This window comes from Lithobates pipiens, unplaced genomic scaffold (assembly GCF_037356315.1).
Source record: "Lithobates pipiens isolate NorthernLeopardFrog02 unplaced genomic scaffold, aLitPip1_a1.2 Scaffold_8, whole genome shotgun sequence".
Taxonomy (NCBI): Eukaryota; Metazoa; Chordata; class Amphibia; order Anura; family Ranidae; genus Lithobates; species Lithobates pipiens.
In genome coordinates, this window is record NW_027507903.1 from 194,544,389 (window position 1) to 194,562,609 (window position 18,221).

Here is an 18,221-nt window from a genome sequence, read left to right on the forward strand (position 1 = left end):
GCATAGCATGCAGTAGAAAACAAAGAATTAATTACCAGTTCAAAACTATGCTGGTGTGCTTATTTTATTTCCCTACTGTGTATGTCCTGCACAGAAGTGCGCTGCGCTTTGTGAATGGCCCGACGTCAGGGGAAGGAGGAGAGGGGCCGAACTTCCAGGGGACCTCGCAGCCAGGTCTCCTGGAAGTGGGGACAGGTACCGGTCAAAACCAGGTAGCCCCCCAAAAAGTGCCAAATTTTGCACGGGGGGGGGGGGGGAGGAAGCAGATAAGCTGAGCCTTCCACTTTTGGGTGAAGCTCTGCTTTAAAAAGGTTTTATGACATTCTGGGCATCCAGCACGCCGCAGCATAGATCCTGTGCAGTGTACTGGAAAACAAATTACAGGAATGTTTCCAGCAGTGAAATAGTCGTCTAGAAAGTGCATTGGTTCAAAGAGCACTACTTTGAAGGTGAAAACAGCCGTCGGTGTATAGGTGAACAAACTTTTTTTTTTTTTTTTTTTTTTACAGTCCATTCTGGGAATTCAATTGTCCCCTCATATGTATTGGATGGATTCGTATGTTGCTCCTAATGAAAACATCAGCCTTTGTTGTCCTCAACCCAGATAAAGCAAGTTATTGTCCAAGGCCTGCTTCATTTCATGTTACAGGCCCACATTTTACAAACAGTATATCTAAAAAACATATGAGGAAATTGCTACAAACTTTACATCAGGGCTCGACAAATCCCAGGCGCCAGGTTGCCATTGCGACCAGAAAGTGTGTCTTGGCGCTTGGCTTTTGTCAGGCCATTCACTGGGGATCCCATAGCCTGGGCTAACACTACCTCACACGCTCCATGCCTGGCGCAGAGGCCGCTGCCAGCTCCCACCCACTGGGATAGAACTACAAGTCCCAGCATGTGTCACTTATTACAATTTTAAATGTGCCAAGTTCTTAGGGATCCTAAGAAGGCAAATAGGCAAAAGCTGAGAGACATAAATGTGTGTAAACCTGTGTCGTGTGCATCTGTAAAGATACACATCGGGGCTACATAAGAGAAGGGTTTTTGTTGTTGAACATAAAGCTTTGTTCAGTACAAAAAAAAGAAAACTGGCACTTAACTTTTTTTTAGCTGGCTCCTAGTCCCAAAGCAAATTTCTCAAGCCCTGCTTTACTAATTTGCTGATTTGGGTGCTCTTTCTGGAGATTTCCATCAATCACTACCTGTACATTGATCGGATTTACTTCCATTTTCCTTTCCATTAGTCTAAGCACATTCTATCATTTAAAATGCTAGATTGCTTTATACATAAAGCAACTTGAGGCATATACCTCAATATTTGCAGATGATCCTGCTGACCCTGGTCTGCTTTCTTCAGTCATGTTTTCAGTTACTGAAACAAAAAAACACATGATTATAAATCAGGTTGTCCACTTTTAATAGTGACCAGTGATAATACTGGCCATAAACCCATCAATAGAGTAGCAATGAAAATTGTAGCAAGCTTTTAAAGTATTTTAGGCTGATTTTGAAGCAAGTGTAGTAGAAATGCACAGTCTTTTTTGATATAAATATATATGATCAACGTACTATGTGCTCCTAGGGAAAAAGAAATACATACAATATCTCACAAAAGTAAGTACACCGTTCACATTTTTGTAAATGTTCTATTCTATCTTTTCATGTGACAACACTTAAGAAATGACACCTTGCTACAATGTAGTGAGTGTACAGCTTGTATAAGTGTAAATTTGCTGTCATCTCAAAATAATTCAACACACAGCCATTAACGTCTAAACCGCTGGCAACAAAAGTGGAGTACACCCCTGCAAGTGCAAATGTCCAAACTGGGCCCGATTAGCCATTTTTCCTCACAGCTGTCATGTGACTCAGTGTTACAAGGTCTCAGGCGTGAATGGGGAGCAAATATGTTAAAGTTGGTGTTATCGCTCTCACTTTCTCATACTGGTCACTGGAAGTTTAACATGGCACCAAGAACCCTCTGAAGAAAAATCTGAAAAAAAGAATTGTTGCTCTACATAAAGAGGGCCTAGGCTATAAGAAGATTGCAAAGACCCTGAAACTGAGCTGCAGCACAGTGGCCAAGACCATACAGCTGTTTAACAGGACAGATTCCATCAGAACAGGCCTCGCCATGGTTGACCAAAGGTTGAGTGCACATGTTCAGCATCATATACACAGGTTGTCTTTGGGAAATAGACATATGAGTGCTGCCAGCATTGCCGCCAAGGTTGAAGGGGTGAGACTCAGCCCATCAGTGCTCAGACCATACGCAGCACACTGAATCAAATTGGTCTGCATGGCTGTCACCCCAGAAGGAAGCCTCTTCTAAAGATGATGCACAAGAAAGCCCGCAGTTTGCTGAAGACAAGCAGATTAAGGACATGGATTACTGGAACCAAGTTCTATGGTCTGTTGAGACCAAGATAAAGTTATTTGGTTCAGATGGTGCCAAGCGTGTGTGGCAGCAATCAGGTGAGGAGTACAAAGACAAGTGTGTCTTGCCTACAGTCAAGCATGGTGGTGGGAGTGTCATTGTCTAAGGCTGCATGAGTGCTGCCGGCACTGGAGAGCTACAGTTCATTGAGGGAACTATGAATGTCAAGATGTACTGTAACATACTGAAGCCCAGCATGATCCCCTCTCTTCGGAGACTGTGCCACAGGGCAGTATGCCAACAAGACAACGACCCAAAACACACCTCCAAGGCGACCACTGCCTTGCTAAAGAAGCTGAGGGTAAAGGTGATGGACTGGCCAAGCATCTCTCCAGATCTAAACCCTATTGAGCATCTGTGGGACATCCTCAAATGGAAGGTGGCGGAGCGCAAGGTCTCTAACATCCACCAGATTTGTGTTGTCATGGAGGAGCGGAAGAGGACTCCAGCGGCAACCTGTGAAGCTCTGGTGAACTCCATGCCCAAGAGGGTTAATTAAGGCAGTGTTGGAAAATAATGGTGGCCACACAAAATATTGACACTTTGGGCCCAATTTGGACATTTTCTCTTAAGGGTGTACTCCCTTTTGTTGCCAGCGGTTTAGACATTAATGGTCGTGTGTTGAGTTATTTTGAGGGGACAGCAAATTTACACTGTTATACAAGCTGTACACTCACTACATTGTAGCAAAGTGCAATTTCTTCAGTGTTGTCAAATGAAAAGATATAATAAAATATTTACAAAAATGTGAAGGGTGTACTCACTTTTGTGAGATACCGTATATATCTCAATACAAACTATAAGCACAGGTAGCTGCTACTTAATCAAAATACATAGTCTTTATATAGAGTAAAAAGTCAAATCACTCCAGCAGAGCTTCATTAAAGAAATTCAACAGAGGCGCCTCCACCTTCCAGTGTTAGTAGTGCATGTAAAGATCAGAGCAGTCAAATCCCATCCATCGGTTTGTAGATGTTAGCTTATAATGCACTTCAATACAATACAGGTAAAAGAAAGGTGTCTCACTACCCTTATGCCACCTCACTCACTGCTATTTATTTCCTCTCATCTCTGATCGGCAAACACGCTTAGTGATCCACAGCCAACCGCAATTCAATTGTTTTCAGGGTCCGCTGGAAATCCAGGCATAAAGTACACAGGCAATCGCCATAGTGTAATTATTTAGTACCAGTGGATGGGATTTGGCTGCGCTGATCTTTACATGCACTGCTAACAGTGGGAGGTGGAGGGTCCTCTGTTGAATTTCTTTAATGAAGTGCTGCTGGAGTGATTGGACTTTTTACTCTATATTAGGCTCGGTTCACACAGGGGGCGATGCGAGGCGACACGACTTGCCTCGCCGCGACCTCAGCAGCGACTTGCAAATGACTTCTGTATAGAAGTCAACGCAAGTCGCCCCGAGGTCGCCCAAAAGTAGTACAGGAACCTTTTTTCTAAGTCGGAGCGACTCGAGTCGCTCCTCTTAGAACGGTTCCGTAGTACAGAACGGGGGCGACTTGTCAGGTCGCGGCACGGCAAGTCGTGTCGCCTCGCGTCGCCCCCTGTGTGAACGGAGCCTAAGTCTTTTTAAAATGAAACAGCTGGGATTGGCAGGATTAGGTAATGTTTATGGCCAGCTTAGCAACATAATTTACCGACAGTTACCATTTGCCACTTAAAGTCAAAAGTATTAATCATAAGAGCAAGGGTGGAAAAATCCACTAAATACCACCCCTGGTTGGTGTACAAAGAAATGAATAATGTTAAAATGTACATTCCACAGGTATAGTACACACCTGCATGAAGGCCTCCCTCACTTTCATCCTCCTTTATACCTGAGGGGGATAATACAGTTACAGGATCTGATGAACAAGTTTGTTCTGAAGGTAAGTCCTCTGTTTCTGGAGTTTCAGAAGGCCTTTCAAAGTCCTTTCTTTCACCATAAATTAAATTCTGGACTGTTGAGTCAGATACATGCCCAAATTCTGTTTTAGATTCAGGAGTCACAGTGTCATCTACTGAGGGAGACCACTGTCCAATTTTAATGCTGGACTGTGTAACATGTCCAAAAGAACTCCAACGTGGTTTTAATGGCTCAATGTCTGAGACAAGACTTCCAATCTGTATATGGGATTGAGAAGCATGTCCATGAATGTTCCACCTAGGTCGTGAGGAAACAACTTCAGAAACATTCTCTCCAATTTTGATATTGGCATCAGAAGCATGTCCATGGACATTCCAACGTGGTCTTGAAGGTTTCACGTCTGATACATTTTCACCGACCTTGATATTCCCCTCTGAGGAATGCCCATGGATATTCTGTTTGGGTCTAGAAGGATCTACGTCAGAAGCATACTCTCCTATTTTTATGTGCCCCTCAGAGACATGGCCATAGAGGTTCCAGTGAGGTTTTAAAGGTTGGACATCAGACATGAAGTCCCCAATATTAATGTGAGAATCAGAAGAATGACCATGCTGACTAGGCTGCGGAAGGGACACAGTTGTATCAGAAACATATTCTCCAACTTTAATGTTGGCATCTGATGCATGACCGTGAATGTTCCAACGTGGCCTTTTGGGCTGTTCATCAGATATATATTCTCCAATTTGTATGTGTCCTTGAGAAACTTGTGAAAACGGGATTGGTTTCAGCACTGTGTTAAAGTCATAATCACTTACAGGAGTGACAATTTGTGTTTCTTTAGCCTTTGCAAGATCTGAGCCTATGTCTTTTAAAGCATCATCCACTTGGGAGAGATCACTAGTCAGTTCAGTGTCTTGTTTCTCAGCCGCTGTCCCAGGGAGAAAATCAGCAAAGTCCACACTAGGAGTACACAAGCTTGGATGACAAGAATCTGTGTCTTCTTTCTCAGCCACAATTAAAGGCAACGCTTTATTTTCTGCAAGAGGTGATGGAGCACGTACAAGAATGAGGTTGTCTTCTCTTGTTTCTTCCTCATTGCTATTGTCATTTAAAGATGTTGGTTCACTAGGTGAAATCTAAAAAAAAAAAAAAAAAAAAATGTAATTTTTAAAATATGCTAAATTATATTATATCCAAAGCTTGCGTCTAATTTTTTGTTACTGGATGGTTATTTCTTTCCTTTCACAATGTGTCAGGTGTGAGGGTTAAAACTAGGAGTGATATAAATTACATACTTCTAATAAAACATGTTTGCATAGCACTTTAAAATAAAAGTTTACAAAAAAACAACAGTAATGCAATATTCTTGAACACAAAAGAAATCTATGGATTAAAAAAAAAAAAAAAAAAAAAGTGTGTTTATTAAAGTATAACTAAAGGCTCATATATGACAGTCTAATCAAGTATCAAATCCAGTTTCCATCTAATGCACACATCTTATAATGTAAACAAAAACTTTTTTTTTTGAGAACTGCCAATTTTTATTGTTCTTAGTTTTTCCAAAAACGTATTTTAATGTCCCTGGCTGCTGCATTTTCCCTCACATGTTGTTGCTCCCAGACACTGCAGCTTGCAGTGGGAAGGTTTTAGCAATAGAGACAGTGCTGCCAGTACAGAAAGCAATAAGCAGGACTGGGTATGGCCAAGAGCTGAATGACAAGCTAAAGGATTTAGATCCAGCAGTGACAATGGAGATAGGCATAAGTGTAGATGCACTTACAATTAAAGCCCAGGCACAACTAAAAAAAATGCCATTGCAGTTCCTGTCTCCATCACACCAAATACATAAATTATTCACCCCACACTGTATGTGAAGGTGCCAAGGCCCCACCTACAAACCTGAATTTTGGGGAGGAAGCTGAGAGTGCTGGATCAGGGAATCAATACAGTCTCTTCTGCAACATTAGCAAGCATTACTTTATTATTAGTAAGCAAACTGTAGTGCAAGAGTTTTTCTGTGCCTGGAGTTGAACTTTTAAGTGCTACAGCACGCAACAATTCACCCAGTACAGGCTTGATCTCTGTGATTAAAGTCCATATCGGATGGCACATTACAGAGGGGCAGTCCTAGGCAGGATTGCATTTTGCTTTCTCAAGCTTTAATAAAGTTGGATGTGATCTGACCATCTGTGTACAAATTCCTCCTTTCTGTTGTACTTGAAGACAAGGATGGAGAATCATTTAACATTTTGCAGTAACAGTTAAAATATCAGTTTTAGCATTGTTCTTCATAGTCAATGTACACCTCGTGATCAAGCGTAATTTGTCTACCTCAAGATTCTGCAACTAACAATGTCAAGTCTAAGTGAATCCTGCATGTATTATATAAACAGAATTGCACAATTGAAAAAAAGGCTTAAAAAAAAAAAAAAAAAAAAAAAAAAAACTACAAACCTCACATTTGGTTGGATACTGGTGCACATGCTAGAGAAATACTATCATACTGTACCTGTGGAAGTGGTAAAGTATTTATGTTTTCTGTAGACTTGGTCACTGGATTCTGCTTTAGCAACTCCTTGGGGAAAAATAAAATGAAAAATAACCATCAAAAACGCAAGCTATAAGTATCATACATTCCTGCAGATGGCAGGACAAGCAATTATGAACCTGTATGTGCTTTTCATCATCCCAGAAGAACTTCAGGCGAGCCGTTTCCAGCTTATGACGCTGGATCTTCCACAGCGCTTTCTGCTCTTTTCGAGTGGCTTCCTCAGAAAGTTTGCTATAATGTTCTATAAGTTCCTCTCTATGGAAGATGAGTGAAGGACAAACACAAGCAATAATAAATCATTTTTATCAGCTGGGAACATGAAATGAAAAACAAATACTTTTCCTATTACTTTTCTTTACATATCTTCCAGTCATATATAAGCTTAAAGGTTGACAAATATCACAATGGCAAAGGGACCACTATACAGTTTACACTACAATCTTAAAATTACCTGTCAAGAAAGAGACATATTACTTCAAACCCCTTAGGTTTTTTTTTTATTATGTTTTGTTTAAAAGAGGTGTGTTGGGCCAACATATAAATCCTACTGAGTTAGCCAACAAATACTAATACACCTCCTTTTCTACTTTTATTAAAGGATAAATCCATCTTTCTATAACATATTACATGTTTCAGCCGTATTCAGGGTGTAACAAGTTACTGATGTAGTGGCCCCCCTCCGAGTCCTGTTGTGACAGCAGACCAGGGATCTTCTCCCCCACACCCACTGTCACAATAAAATAAAAAAATGTGGTGGTGCATGAATCTGCCCACCCAGATGCGTCATTCATTCACGGAGTTCTGTGACTGGGGGAACTACAACTATCATCAGTCATTGCAGCTGTCAGCTTATAGTCCTCAATGAACTTGCAGGGTGCTGATGAGTGCTCTGGGTACTTCATTGATGCTTCCTGCCATTCAGAAACTGCCTGCCCATATGAGCTACAGGCAGACAGCTACATTGACAGTCTGCAGGAGCCTGAGATTGCATCTGTGACCTGCAGGCGCCTAATAAACAAATAAATGCACATTTTATCTGCAAAAAGATGTGCATTTATTGTTTGTTTTTTTCTACAAAGATGATCTCATAGTTTAATAGTTAATATTTTAAGGCTATAAAAACAATAGGTTCTCTTGCTAATCCCTTAGCTTCAAGTTTAAGTCCTCATTTACCAACCCTAGGATAAGCTTCAAAACAGTCGATTGCTTCATGAGGGATACAGATAATAAGAAATGCAGTTAATATGATCAGCTGTACAGTAAATTCTGTCCTAAATACACCTGAATGTAAACCATATGTGTATTGATCATGTTAAAAGGGCAAAATCAGCGTTCGACGCACGATTACAACAAAATCCTTTAAAAAAACAGTAACATTAATAAAACAAAAAAGTACCTAGCTTTGTTCTCCAGTTCCTGTTCTAATGCTTTTAGCCTCTGCTCACGATCACGCAACTCCCTTATGTAGCTGAAATCATCATCAGCCTCCTCTTGTTTGGCAGCCAGCCGACGCTGTATGCAAAAAGGATTTAAGAAGCTGTTCTATTGCTGCAAATCAATCAAGAGTGCAAATCCAAGTGCTTTATGCAATGTTTTATCTTACTGTTTAAAGTAACAGTTTTGAAGCATGGACATCTTTCACTAGCTCCCACTGCCCCAAAGCATGGTTGTTCTGATTATACAAAGATATCACTTCCAGGTAGCTTGCCTCCACCTTCTGTAACAGGTTTACTCACTCTTCTTCTTCAGGGTTAATTTGTCTTATCCTGCACCATATCTGTTGTAATTTTCTGTTACACTTATAGAGCGACACAATTACTCTTTGCACGGCATCTTTTTACTCTGTATTGGGCTCTCTTTTTCTATTTTTAGACACAACTAGCTATCGTAATATATGATATAACTTTACAAACCACATGCAATATGTCAAATCAGGGCACAACACACTCTTTAAAGAACCCATCTGGGAACCGCTAGAGACATCAGAGCATGGTGCACAGTGGATACTTACCTTTACTTCAAGGCCCTCTCTTGTTTTGCCTTTCATCCATGGGTTGTAGTCCCTCAACTCCTGGTACCCATGCTGCCCCCAGCCGACAGTATTACATGTAGATCATTGAGCCGACTAAGCAACAGTAGGGTAGGACATGCCATTTATTTGGAGGTTTTCCCATTTTTATTTTTATTTTTCATGTTTTTGTTATGTACTATAGTGTTTTTTTTTTTTTTTTTTTGTTTTTTTTTTTATACTTCACATGAATCGGACAGCAAAAGACCGATGAGAGCTTTTGGTCGGAAAAGGCGATCGTGTGTATGCTCCATCGGACTTCTGCTGGCAGAATTCCTGCCAGCAAAAGATTGAGAGCAGGGTATCTATTTTTCGGTCGGAAAAAGTTCCGATCGGAAATTCCGATAATCTGTAGCAATTCTGACGCGCAAAATTCCTACGTATGCTCGGAAGCATCACCGCGTTCTTGGCGGTCGAAAGTTCAGAGAACTTTTGTGTGACCGTGTGTATGCAAGCCATGCTTGAGCGGAATACCATCGGAAAAACCATCCAAGATTTTTCGGGAAGGAAATTCCGCTCATGTGTATGGGGCATTATAGAGACACATGCATCTTCTCCTGAGGAAGTGGGAAAAAAAATAAAAAATAAAATCACAAAAACACATCAATCTTATTGATGCAAACCTTTACATCATCAAGCATTTTTACAATTAATTTTATTGATGTAACTGTTTGTTGTGCATTTTATGCCTAATGACTTGTAAATGCTCAGTACCTTATGATCTCGTCCTACTCCAGGTTTACAAATTTCTTTGGGATATAGTTTTATTACGCAAATTTTTTTTGTTAATGCTTTTTTTCTATCCATTTGCTCCTGGCATTATTATTTTCTATACCTTAATATTCCAGTTTTCCACCCATGAATATATATTAGTAACACTATTAGAATTTACTAGAGAAATACATGCAATACCCACTGAAGGCTGCTCACCACATTTACAGTAAGGTCCCAACCCTTCTCTTTTTAATGCCACCTTTATATTATGCATTTTGGATACCCCTGCTTAATTCATATTCAAGTAACCAGGAGTTATTTATAAAACTGTATCCAACCACAGAATTTCATCAGGATTGAGGACTAGAGCGATCTAAAAACACATCTAATCTGTTTTAGTGGTCTTTATTGTTTTTTTTCTTTTTTTTTTAAATCAAAGTCATATTGCATTACCCATTGCATAAAGATGCCCTCAATATCTCCTTCATAATTTTCTATTATAATTTGTATAGCATAACCTTGGTACTTCTAGCTTGTCTCCCAAAAAAGGAGTTGGAGCTTCTTTTGGGCAACAAGCTTCGCACAATGAGGATTGACATGCAACAAAACCGCACCATGTTTGAGGTGCCATTAAACATCATTGGCACCCAAACACATATGGTGCGTTTTGCCACTATTGCAGTGCGATTTGGAATCAGGCTCAAATCGCCAGATGTGAACAGACCTCAAAGTTCCTTTCACCAGCCTATTTTGAAAGGGCTTTTTACAAAAATGTTATACATTTTGTTTTTTTGAAAGCAGGATCTGGAAATACACACCTGAATTGACTGTAGCAATGCATGAAATGACTAGAATACTCAAATTTAGTTATCCTCTTTTCAGAATGTAATTTTCACAGACATTACTCTTACAAATTACTTCTACCTTGATTATTTAAACTAGATGTTCAAATAAAACCTATGACAAAACACAACATTTAAAAAAGCCCTTTGTGGAGAAATTCCATGCTAAAGCTCTTTAGGAAACCACTTGACAACAGTTATTTCAACATAGTTTAGGGACATATAATTACGGTGAAAAGTCATAATACAAAGTACCTCTTGATCTTTCTCAAACTGTTCTTTCAGCTTCAAAAATAGTTCTCTCTTTTGTGTGTCTAAAGATATTTTCACAGTCAATAGCCTATCTATATGAAGAGAAGAGATGTATTAAAAAACACCCTAGAAAAGCTGGATTTATTAACAAACTTGACAAAGACATTATTTAACCTTTAAAATTTTGCAGGAGTTTCTCTGTTGTTTCTCGTGCCTGAATGAGAAGGTCCTGCTTTGCAATTTCCGCTTGCAGTTCCTAAAATAAAGACCAACATGGATAAATAATGGTTCAGCATTTAACAATAATCTCTATATTTTACTTAAAGTGGATGTAAACACGAGTCATGAAATTTGAGCTGGGCACAGATATCTGCAGTGTTTTCTTATCTCTCTTCAAAGCCCTAAGTCCCGTGGCTTTCTCCTGCTCCGTACCTCTGTTATCAGCATGATGACTCCTGACAAGTTCTCTGTCAACTGTGATAAAACCAGCCTGAATTTTGTGTCAGGGTGGGTGCTATAAATAGATTAGTAGAGAGCTGACCTATTCACAGCACAGCTTGGTCAGTCTCTGCCTATGTGGAGAGGGGGTGTGTACCTTTCCTCCAATCAGCTGTCTCACAGTGTATGGCAAGAATCCATGCCCACAGGTGAATCAGGAAGGGAAAATTCTAACAGGACGTGCACTTTCTAAACAGCATATAATGCTGAAGACAGCAGATATACATGTACAACTTATGTTAGGAGAATTGTTTAATCTCTGTGTATCATCTGAGGTTGTTCACTTCACCGGGTATATGTCAGGATTTACATCCACTTTAAAGCTGCTATTTGGTCCTTCCTGCATCATGTAGACAATTGCTGTTGGCTGTCCAGTGGCAGAGTGCTCTCAGGATCCAGAAGAGGAATCTCAGTAGTGATGTCAACGTGATCGAGCCACACTGTATGGCTATGGTTGCACACAGCCCAGTTCAGGAAAGAGCCTGCATGAGTGCCCCCCTAGTACAGGACTTGCAGCAGCGGATAGGCGGGTGGGGGGTGATCAAAGAAGAGGTAAGGGACTGCTCTGTGCAGATAAGTATAAAAAAAAAAAATTTTTTTTAACACAAAACAATTGTGACTTTCAGTTGCAGTGCACCTGAAGTGAATCTTTGCAATCTTGCAGGGAATATCTAAAAGGTGGTAATTTTACAGCAAATGTAAATTTTTTCCTCTTCCTCCAAGAAAAAAAAAGAAAGAAAAAAAGCAGTGCATTTTCTATGCCTTGAGCCTCACAAGTGTGCGTAAATATATAAAGCAGGTGCGGTAAACAAAACGGTTCAAGATGAAGTGCAAAGCAAATCGGCCATCTCACCTGTCACATATAGAAAAATCCAAATGGGGATTGCTGCAGTTAAAATTTATTAAGAATCCAAAAAGACAAGTGTTACATGTTATGTTCCAAATAACAACAGTTCTGGGCAAAGTACAAAATGCCCTTCTTCAGGCTTGAACATTGTCTGAATCAGATGATGTTCTAGCCTGAAGGGCGCTTAGTACTTTACCCAAAACCGTTGCTATTTGGAATACAACATGTAACTACTGTCTTTTTAGACTCTTAATACATTTTAAGTGCAGCAATCCCCGTTTGGATTTTTATAACTACTCAACACACAGACATTAATGTCTAAACCGCTGGCAACAAAAGTGAGTACACCCCTGTAATGTCCAAATTGGGCCCATTTAGCCATTTTCCCTCCCCGGTGTTATGCGAGTCTTGGTGTTACAAGGTCTCAGATGTGAATGGGGAGCAGGTGTGTTAAATTTGGTGTCATCGCTCTCACTCTCTCATACTGGTCACTGGAAGTTCAACATGGCACCTCATGGCAAAGGTGACAGCTTGAAGTCTTTTGTGGTATTTGTGGACAAGGCTCTTTATCTTCTCAGATAGTAAAGCTGCCCATTCCTCTTGGTAAAAATCCAGTTCCTATAAATTCCTGGGCTGTCTTGCATGAACTGCACGTTTGAGATCTCCCCAGAGTGGCTCAATGATACTGAGGTCAGGAGACAGATGGCCACTCCAGAACCTTCACTTTATTCTGCTGTAGCCAATGACAAGTCGACTTGGCCTCATGTTTTGGATCATTGTCATGTTGGAATGTCCAAGTACATCCCATGCCCAGCTTCCTGGCTGATGAATGCAAATGTTCTTCCAGTATTTTTTGATAACATACTGCATTCATCTTGCCAACAATTTTCACCAAATTTCCTGTGCCTCTGTAGCTCGCACATCCCCAAAACATCAACAATCCACCTCCATACTTTACATCATAGGCCTTGTTGACTGCTCTCCAAATGTAGCCTTTATGGTTGTGGCCAAAAGGACTCATCACTCCAAATGACTTTGTTCCATAAGGTTTTAGGCTTGTCTCTGTGCTGTTTGGCGTATTGTAAGCAGGATACATTTGAGTAGTAATGGCTTTCTTCTGGCAACTCGAACATGCAGCCCATCTTTCTTCAAGTACCTCCTTATTGTGCATCTTGAAACAGCCACACCACAAGTTTTCAGAGTCCTGCATTTCACCTGAAGTTATTTGTGGGTTTTTCTTTGCATCCCGAACAATATATATATATATATATATATATATATATATATATATATATATATATTAGACACACACACACACACACACACACACACCCCTACGCCCATATCCATACACACAGCATCATTTATAAGATGTTTCTATCTCTGTCTGCTACTCTTACAACATTTGAAGTGACAATTGGCAATGTCACTAATGTGTTGCTTTCCTTGCTGGAGGACAGATAGCTTTCCTTGACATATTCTGTTGATCTGCGTTTCCTCCATCTCTACAGCTGTCGCTTCATGATTATTACCTCATAAGTCATCATATTACCAGAGGGCAGCACCTTAAAACGAGGAAGTAAAGTCCTGCTCCTCCAAGATGATGACCATCAACAAGCCATTTAAAGTAAGTATTAGGGAAATGATCAGCTGCAGGAAACCCCAGGAACACTGGTGACAGGTCCATTGCCCTTTGTAGAGTTCTGCAAGGAGTAATCCCTGTAAAACATGTGTTTACTAAACTACTTTGTGTCATATCATTCAAATTGCAGTACTTAGGGCTATTGACTTATTTCAACAATCAAAACTGTTCATAACATGTCCAGTTTCTAGGAAAATTACCATGTATTGTCTGTGCTGCAGTAACATATGCACCTGTTAACTCCTGGAGAACACAGGTGGCCTTTACATTTAGCCACCAACATTCTAGCAAAGCCCTACCCTTCATGACCAGTAAACGCAGGAGAACAGCAATAAATATTAGACCGGACGCAGGTAAGCGTCAACAAAAAAAAAAAAGTTTATCAGATCCTTCTTGCCTCCACCCCCAGTCTACAATTTAACACTTAAATACATTTACCAACTCTAATATTGTTAGAATATGGTGGTCATCTACTACTGTTTTTTCCTGGCCCCCTAGAGTCACAAAAGTAATTTTTAATTGTATTATTTTATTACAAAATGTTTAGGGATTTTTTTTATGTCTTTAAAGAATAACTTTAGGTAATACAGATGAAAGTGAAGTGTGTGTATGTTACTTATCATTATCTCTGTTCCCTGATACCAAAGATCTTTCCTATAAAACTTGGGCTCTGCCACAACTTCCACTTCTAGTCTACTCCACTGCAGCCTGTCACAATCTGCTGTTGACAAACAAGATCTACAGGGACTTTGGAAACAACTAACTGCAGCAGAAATGAGCCAGCTCCCAAATTTTACACATGCAGGATCTGGGGAATAGAGGCAAGTGTAATGTACATAACCACATTTGCCTAACTTTAAATCTAGAAACCTTTACACACCAGAGTGCTTCTTAAAGAGTATTTTGACTTTTTGTTAAATCTTGCAATAGCCCGTTAGCGCACTTCCTGCAAGCGTGCAGACATAGAATTTGGTGTTACCTTTTCCTCTTTGCTGATGCTGCTGTATCGAGCAATTCTCTCCATTCGGGCCACATAGACGGCACAATCTTTTTTCATTTCCTTTAGTTCTTCCAAAGAAAAAGTAACAGATATTCGAGGTACAGGGATGTCAGACCAGCAAATGTAATGCTGCAAAATAAATATTTCACATTGTACACTATATACAAGAAGTTATACAGTCACAAGATCTTTATATACATGTTGGGTCTGGCTTCTATTACTGGCAGTCTAAAGATGACAGGGCCAAGTCACAAATCTCAACATTATGACATCAGAAGTTAATTTATGTGTTCTTAAAGCGGACCTTCAGTAATTTTTTAACTTTCCATCTATTTAATCTTCTGCCCTTGTCGTTTTAACCTTGGATAGTAAAACTTTTTTTTCTGCCAGTACATACCTTGTGCACTTTGTTTCTTGTCTGGTAAAAAGCCTAGGCTTTTGACATCATGCACAGCTCTCTCTTACTCTCCTGAGAATTTGCCAGGAAGGGAGTGGGCATAAATCATAAGAGAGCCAATAAAATCTGTAGGGCTGCAGAGCTAGCGATGTGCCTCTGTGTCTGTGTAAATCCAGGAAGTGAACAGGCAGCAGCTTCACCTGCCCACAGTTAAAATGGATGCAGCCAGACTCAGTGGAGGGAGATTTATGCAGCATATTTCACAAGTACAGAATCACAGTATATATAGAATCAAAGCATATATTAAAAAAATATACAAAGTGGTTGGAGGGAAGCTTCAGAATTGCAAAATATTTTTTTATTAGAAATTATGTGAGCAGACTGCAGTTCCTCTTTTTTGCTTGCTAAACCATGCAATTCACAAGCACTGAATTTGTTATTGTATACCAAGTTTAACGTGGGTATGGGTACATTAAAGCGGTTGTATCCCCTGCCTGGTCATTTTTACCTACAGGTAAGCTTATAATAAGGCTTACCTGTAGGTAAAATGAATATCTCCTAAACTTGCATGGTTCGTTCTGAAGCTCTGAAGGTCCAGCGGATCGTTGCGGAAATTCAGGATTCCCTGCCAGAATGGAGAATGCAGGGGGGCATGCGCCAGAGTGAAGTCATTGCTGCTCCGGCCACTCACAGCACCGGAGCCAGCAAACCCAGAAGAAACGCAGAGGGAACAGGTCAGCTCCCTCAGCGTTTACCGGGCACGCTGCAGGGGTCTCGTTCTAAGGTAAGTATTTCATAAAGTGCTAGTATGCAATGCATACTAGCACATTATACTATTGTCTTGCAGGGTTTCTTTTTTGTTTTCAGCGGTTTACTACTGCTTTAAAGCTGATGTTATTTTAGCTGCCCTGACATTATTTTATCTACTATTGTGGTAAATACTGTGTGTCATTTTAACATTTCTGCTGTGCATTTTATCAGCATAGATGCTAGCCAGGAGAGTAGATGTGAGCTGTTACATAGGAAGATCTTTGCCATGTCCAACCCTGACTGGGTTTTTGGCATCCTGATATATTTAGGAGCTAACTGCTGAAGGGACTTCAGTATATCAGCTAACATCTTGAAAGGGTGGCCTGTGGGATTCCTACAGTTTCACCATTTACTAGGTCAGACACTACATGGCTGTGCTGTGTTTATGCCTAAATTTCTATTCAATATGACTGAATGCTTCCTTCCCAAGAACAAAAGCACATTTGCTATGCTGGACTGCCCACCAACATCTCACATCTCTACTGGTGCTATGGCTTAGCTCACCTTGGAAAAAGATAAGAACACCCAAAAAGGACTTGTAAAAATCAGAAGGAACACCTCCATCTGACTACTCAAAATGCGTGCAAAAAAAACATGTAGTGAAACTGGTGTAAAAAAAAAAATGCAACTGTAAAAGGATTAGGCATAAAGTAGAGCCTGTGAAAAAAATAAAAACGAAACGGGAACAGTTTCCCATGATCTATTTGGGGGAAACCAACTAGATCCACTAAAACCCAAGTAGCTAGCTGCCTTTCTCAACTAGGATGCAGGGCACTTCTGGGGAAGGATTTGCAAAAAATAAACCTCTGAAATTAGTTCTAGTCTCTCCCATGAAAAATATATAAAAAAAAAAAAAGAAGAGCGACAATTAAAAAAAAAAAAATAATATAAAAATTAACAATATTTTATACTTTTTGCTATAATAAATATCCCCAAAAAAGTCTTCATCAGTTCAGGCCAATATGTATTCTTTTACATTTTTTTTTTCCAAAAATATCGCAATATGGAGTATATTGATTGGTTTGCATAAAAGTTATAGCGTCTGCAAAATGGGTAATAGATTTATGGCATTTTTTTTTTTTTTTTTACTAGTAATGGCAGCGATGCGTGAATTTTAGCAGGACTGCCACTTTGCGGCAGACAGATCGGACACTTTTGCCACTTTTTTTGGGACCATTGACATTTACACAGTGATCAGTGCTACAAAAATGCACTGATTACGGTATACAGTTGTGCTCATAAGTTTACATACCCTGGCAGAATTTATGATTTCTTGGCCATTTTTCTTAAAATATGAATGATAATACAAAAAACATCTTTCATTGATGGTTAGTGTTTGGCTGAAGCCATTTAGCATCAATCAACTGTGTTTACTCTTTTTTTTTTTTTTTTTTAAATCATAATGACAACAGAAACTACCCAAATGACCCTGCTCAAAAGTTTGATTTTGGCTTGATAACATGCACACAAGTTGACACAAAGGGGTTTGAATGGCTATTAAAACGGTAACCATCCTCACTTATGATCTTGTTTGCTTGTAATTAGTGTGTGTATAAAGGGTCATTGAGTTTTTGGACTTTCATCCAGTGCTGCACTGACGATTCTGAGTCATGGGGAAAGCAAAAGAATTGTCAAAGGATCTGCGAGAAAAGGTATTTGAACTGTATAAAAACAGGAAAGGGATATAAAAAGATATCCAAGGAAATTGAGAATGCCAATCAGCAGTGTTCAAACTCTAATCAAAAATTGGAAAATGAGGGGTTCTGTTGAAACCAAACCACGGTCAGGTGGACCAACTAAAAATTTCAGCCACAACTGCCAGGAAAATTGTTCAGAATGCAAAGAAAACCCCACAAATAACTTCAGGGGAAATCCAGGACTCTCTGAAAACATATGGTGTGGCTATTTTTAAGATGCACAATAAGGAAGCACTTGAAGAAAGATGGGCTGCATGGTTTAGTCGCCAGAAGAAAGTCATTACTACGCAAATGTCAAAGTATCCCGCTTACACTACGCCAAACAGCACAGAGACAAGCCTCAAACCTAAAGTAATTTGGAGTGATGAGACCTAAATTGAGCTTTTTGGCCACAACCATAAAACACTACATTTGGAGAGGAGTCAACAAGGCCTATGATGAAAGGTACACCACCATTCCTACTGTGAAACATGGGGGTGGATCGCTGATGTTTGGGGATATGTGAGCTACAAAGGCACAGGAAATTTGGTCAAAATGTATGGCAAGATGAATGCAGTATGTTATAGAGGCCAAGTCAACCTGTAATTGGCTACAGCAGA

At 39.9% G+C, this 18,221-nt stretch overlaps 1 protein-coding gene across 1 annotated transcript in view; it reads right to left on the minus strand.

Moving 5' to 3' along the window:
- Positions 1 to 18,221, minus strand: part of TUBGCP6 (tubulin gamma complex component 6) — a 92,043-nt gene that overhangs the window by 31,054 nt on the left and 42,768 nt on the right. Inside the window, exons 11-18 of the mRNA XM_077473122.1 lie at positions 14,698 to 14,847; positions 10,906 to 10,987; positions 10,735 to 10,823; positions 8,252 to 8,367; positions 6,972 to 7,110; positions 6,814 to 6,879; positions 4,237 to 5,440; positions 1,314 to 1,375 (exon numbers count right to left, since the gene is read on the minus strand). Coding sequence (XP_077329248.1) covers positions 1,314 to 1,375; positions 4,237 to 5,440; positions 6,814 to 6,879; positions 6,972 to 7,110; positions 8,252 to 8,367; positions 10,735 to 10,823; positions 10,906 to 10,987; positions 14,698 to 14,847 — 1,908 coding nt within the window. The remainder of the gene's footprint in view (positions 1 to 1,313; positions 1,376 to 4,236; positions 5,441 to 6,813; positions 6,880 to 6,971; positions 7,111 to 8,251; positions 8,368 to 10,734; positions 10,824 to 10,905; positions 10,988 to 14,697; positions 14,848 to 18,221) is intronic.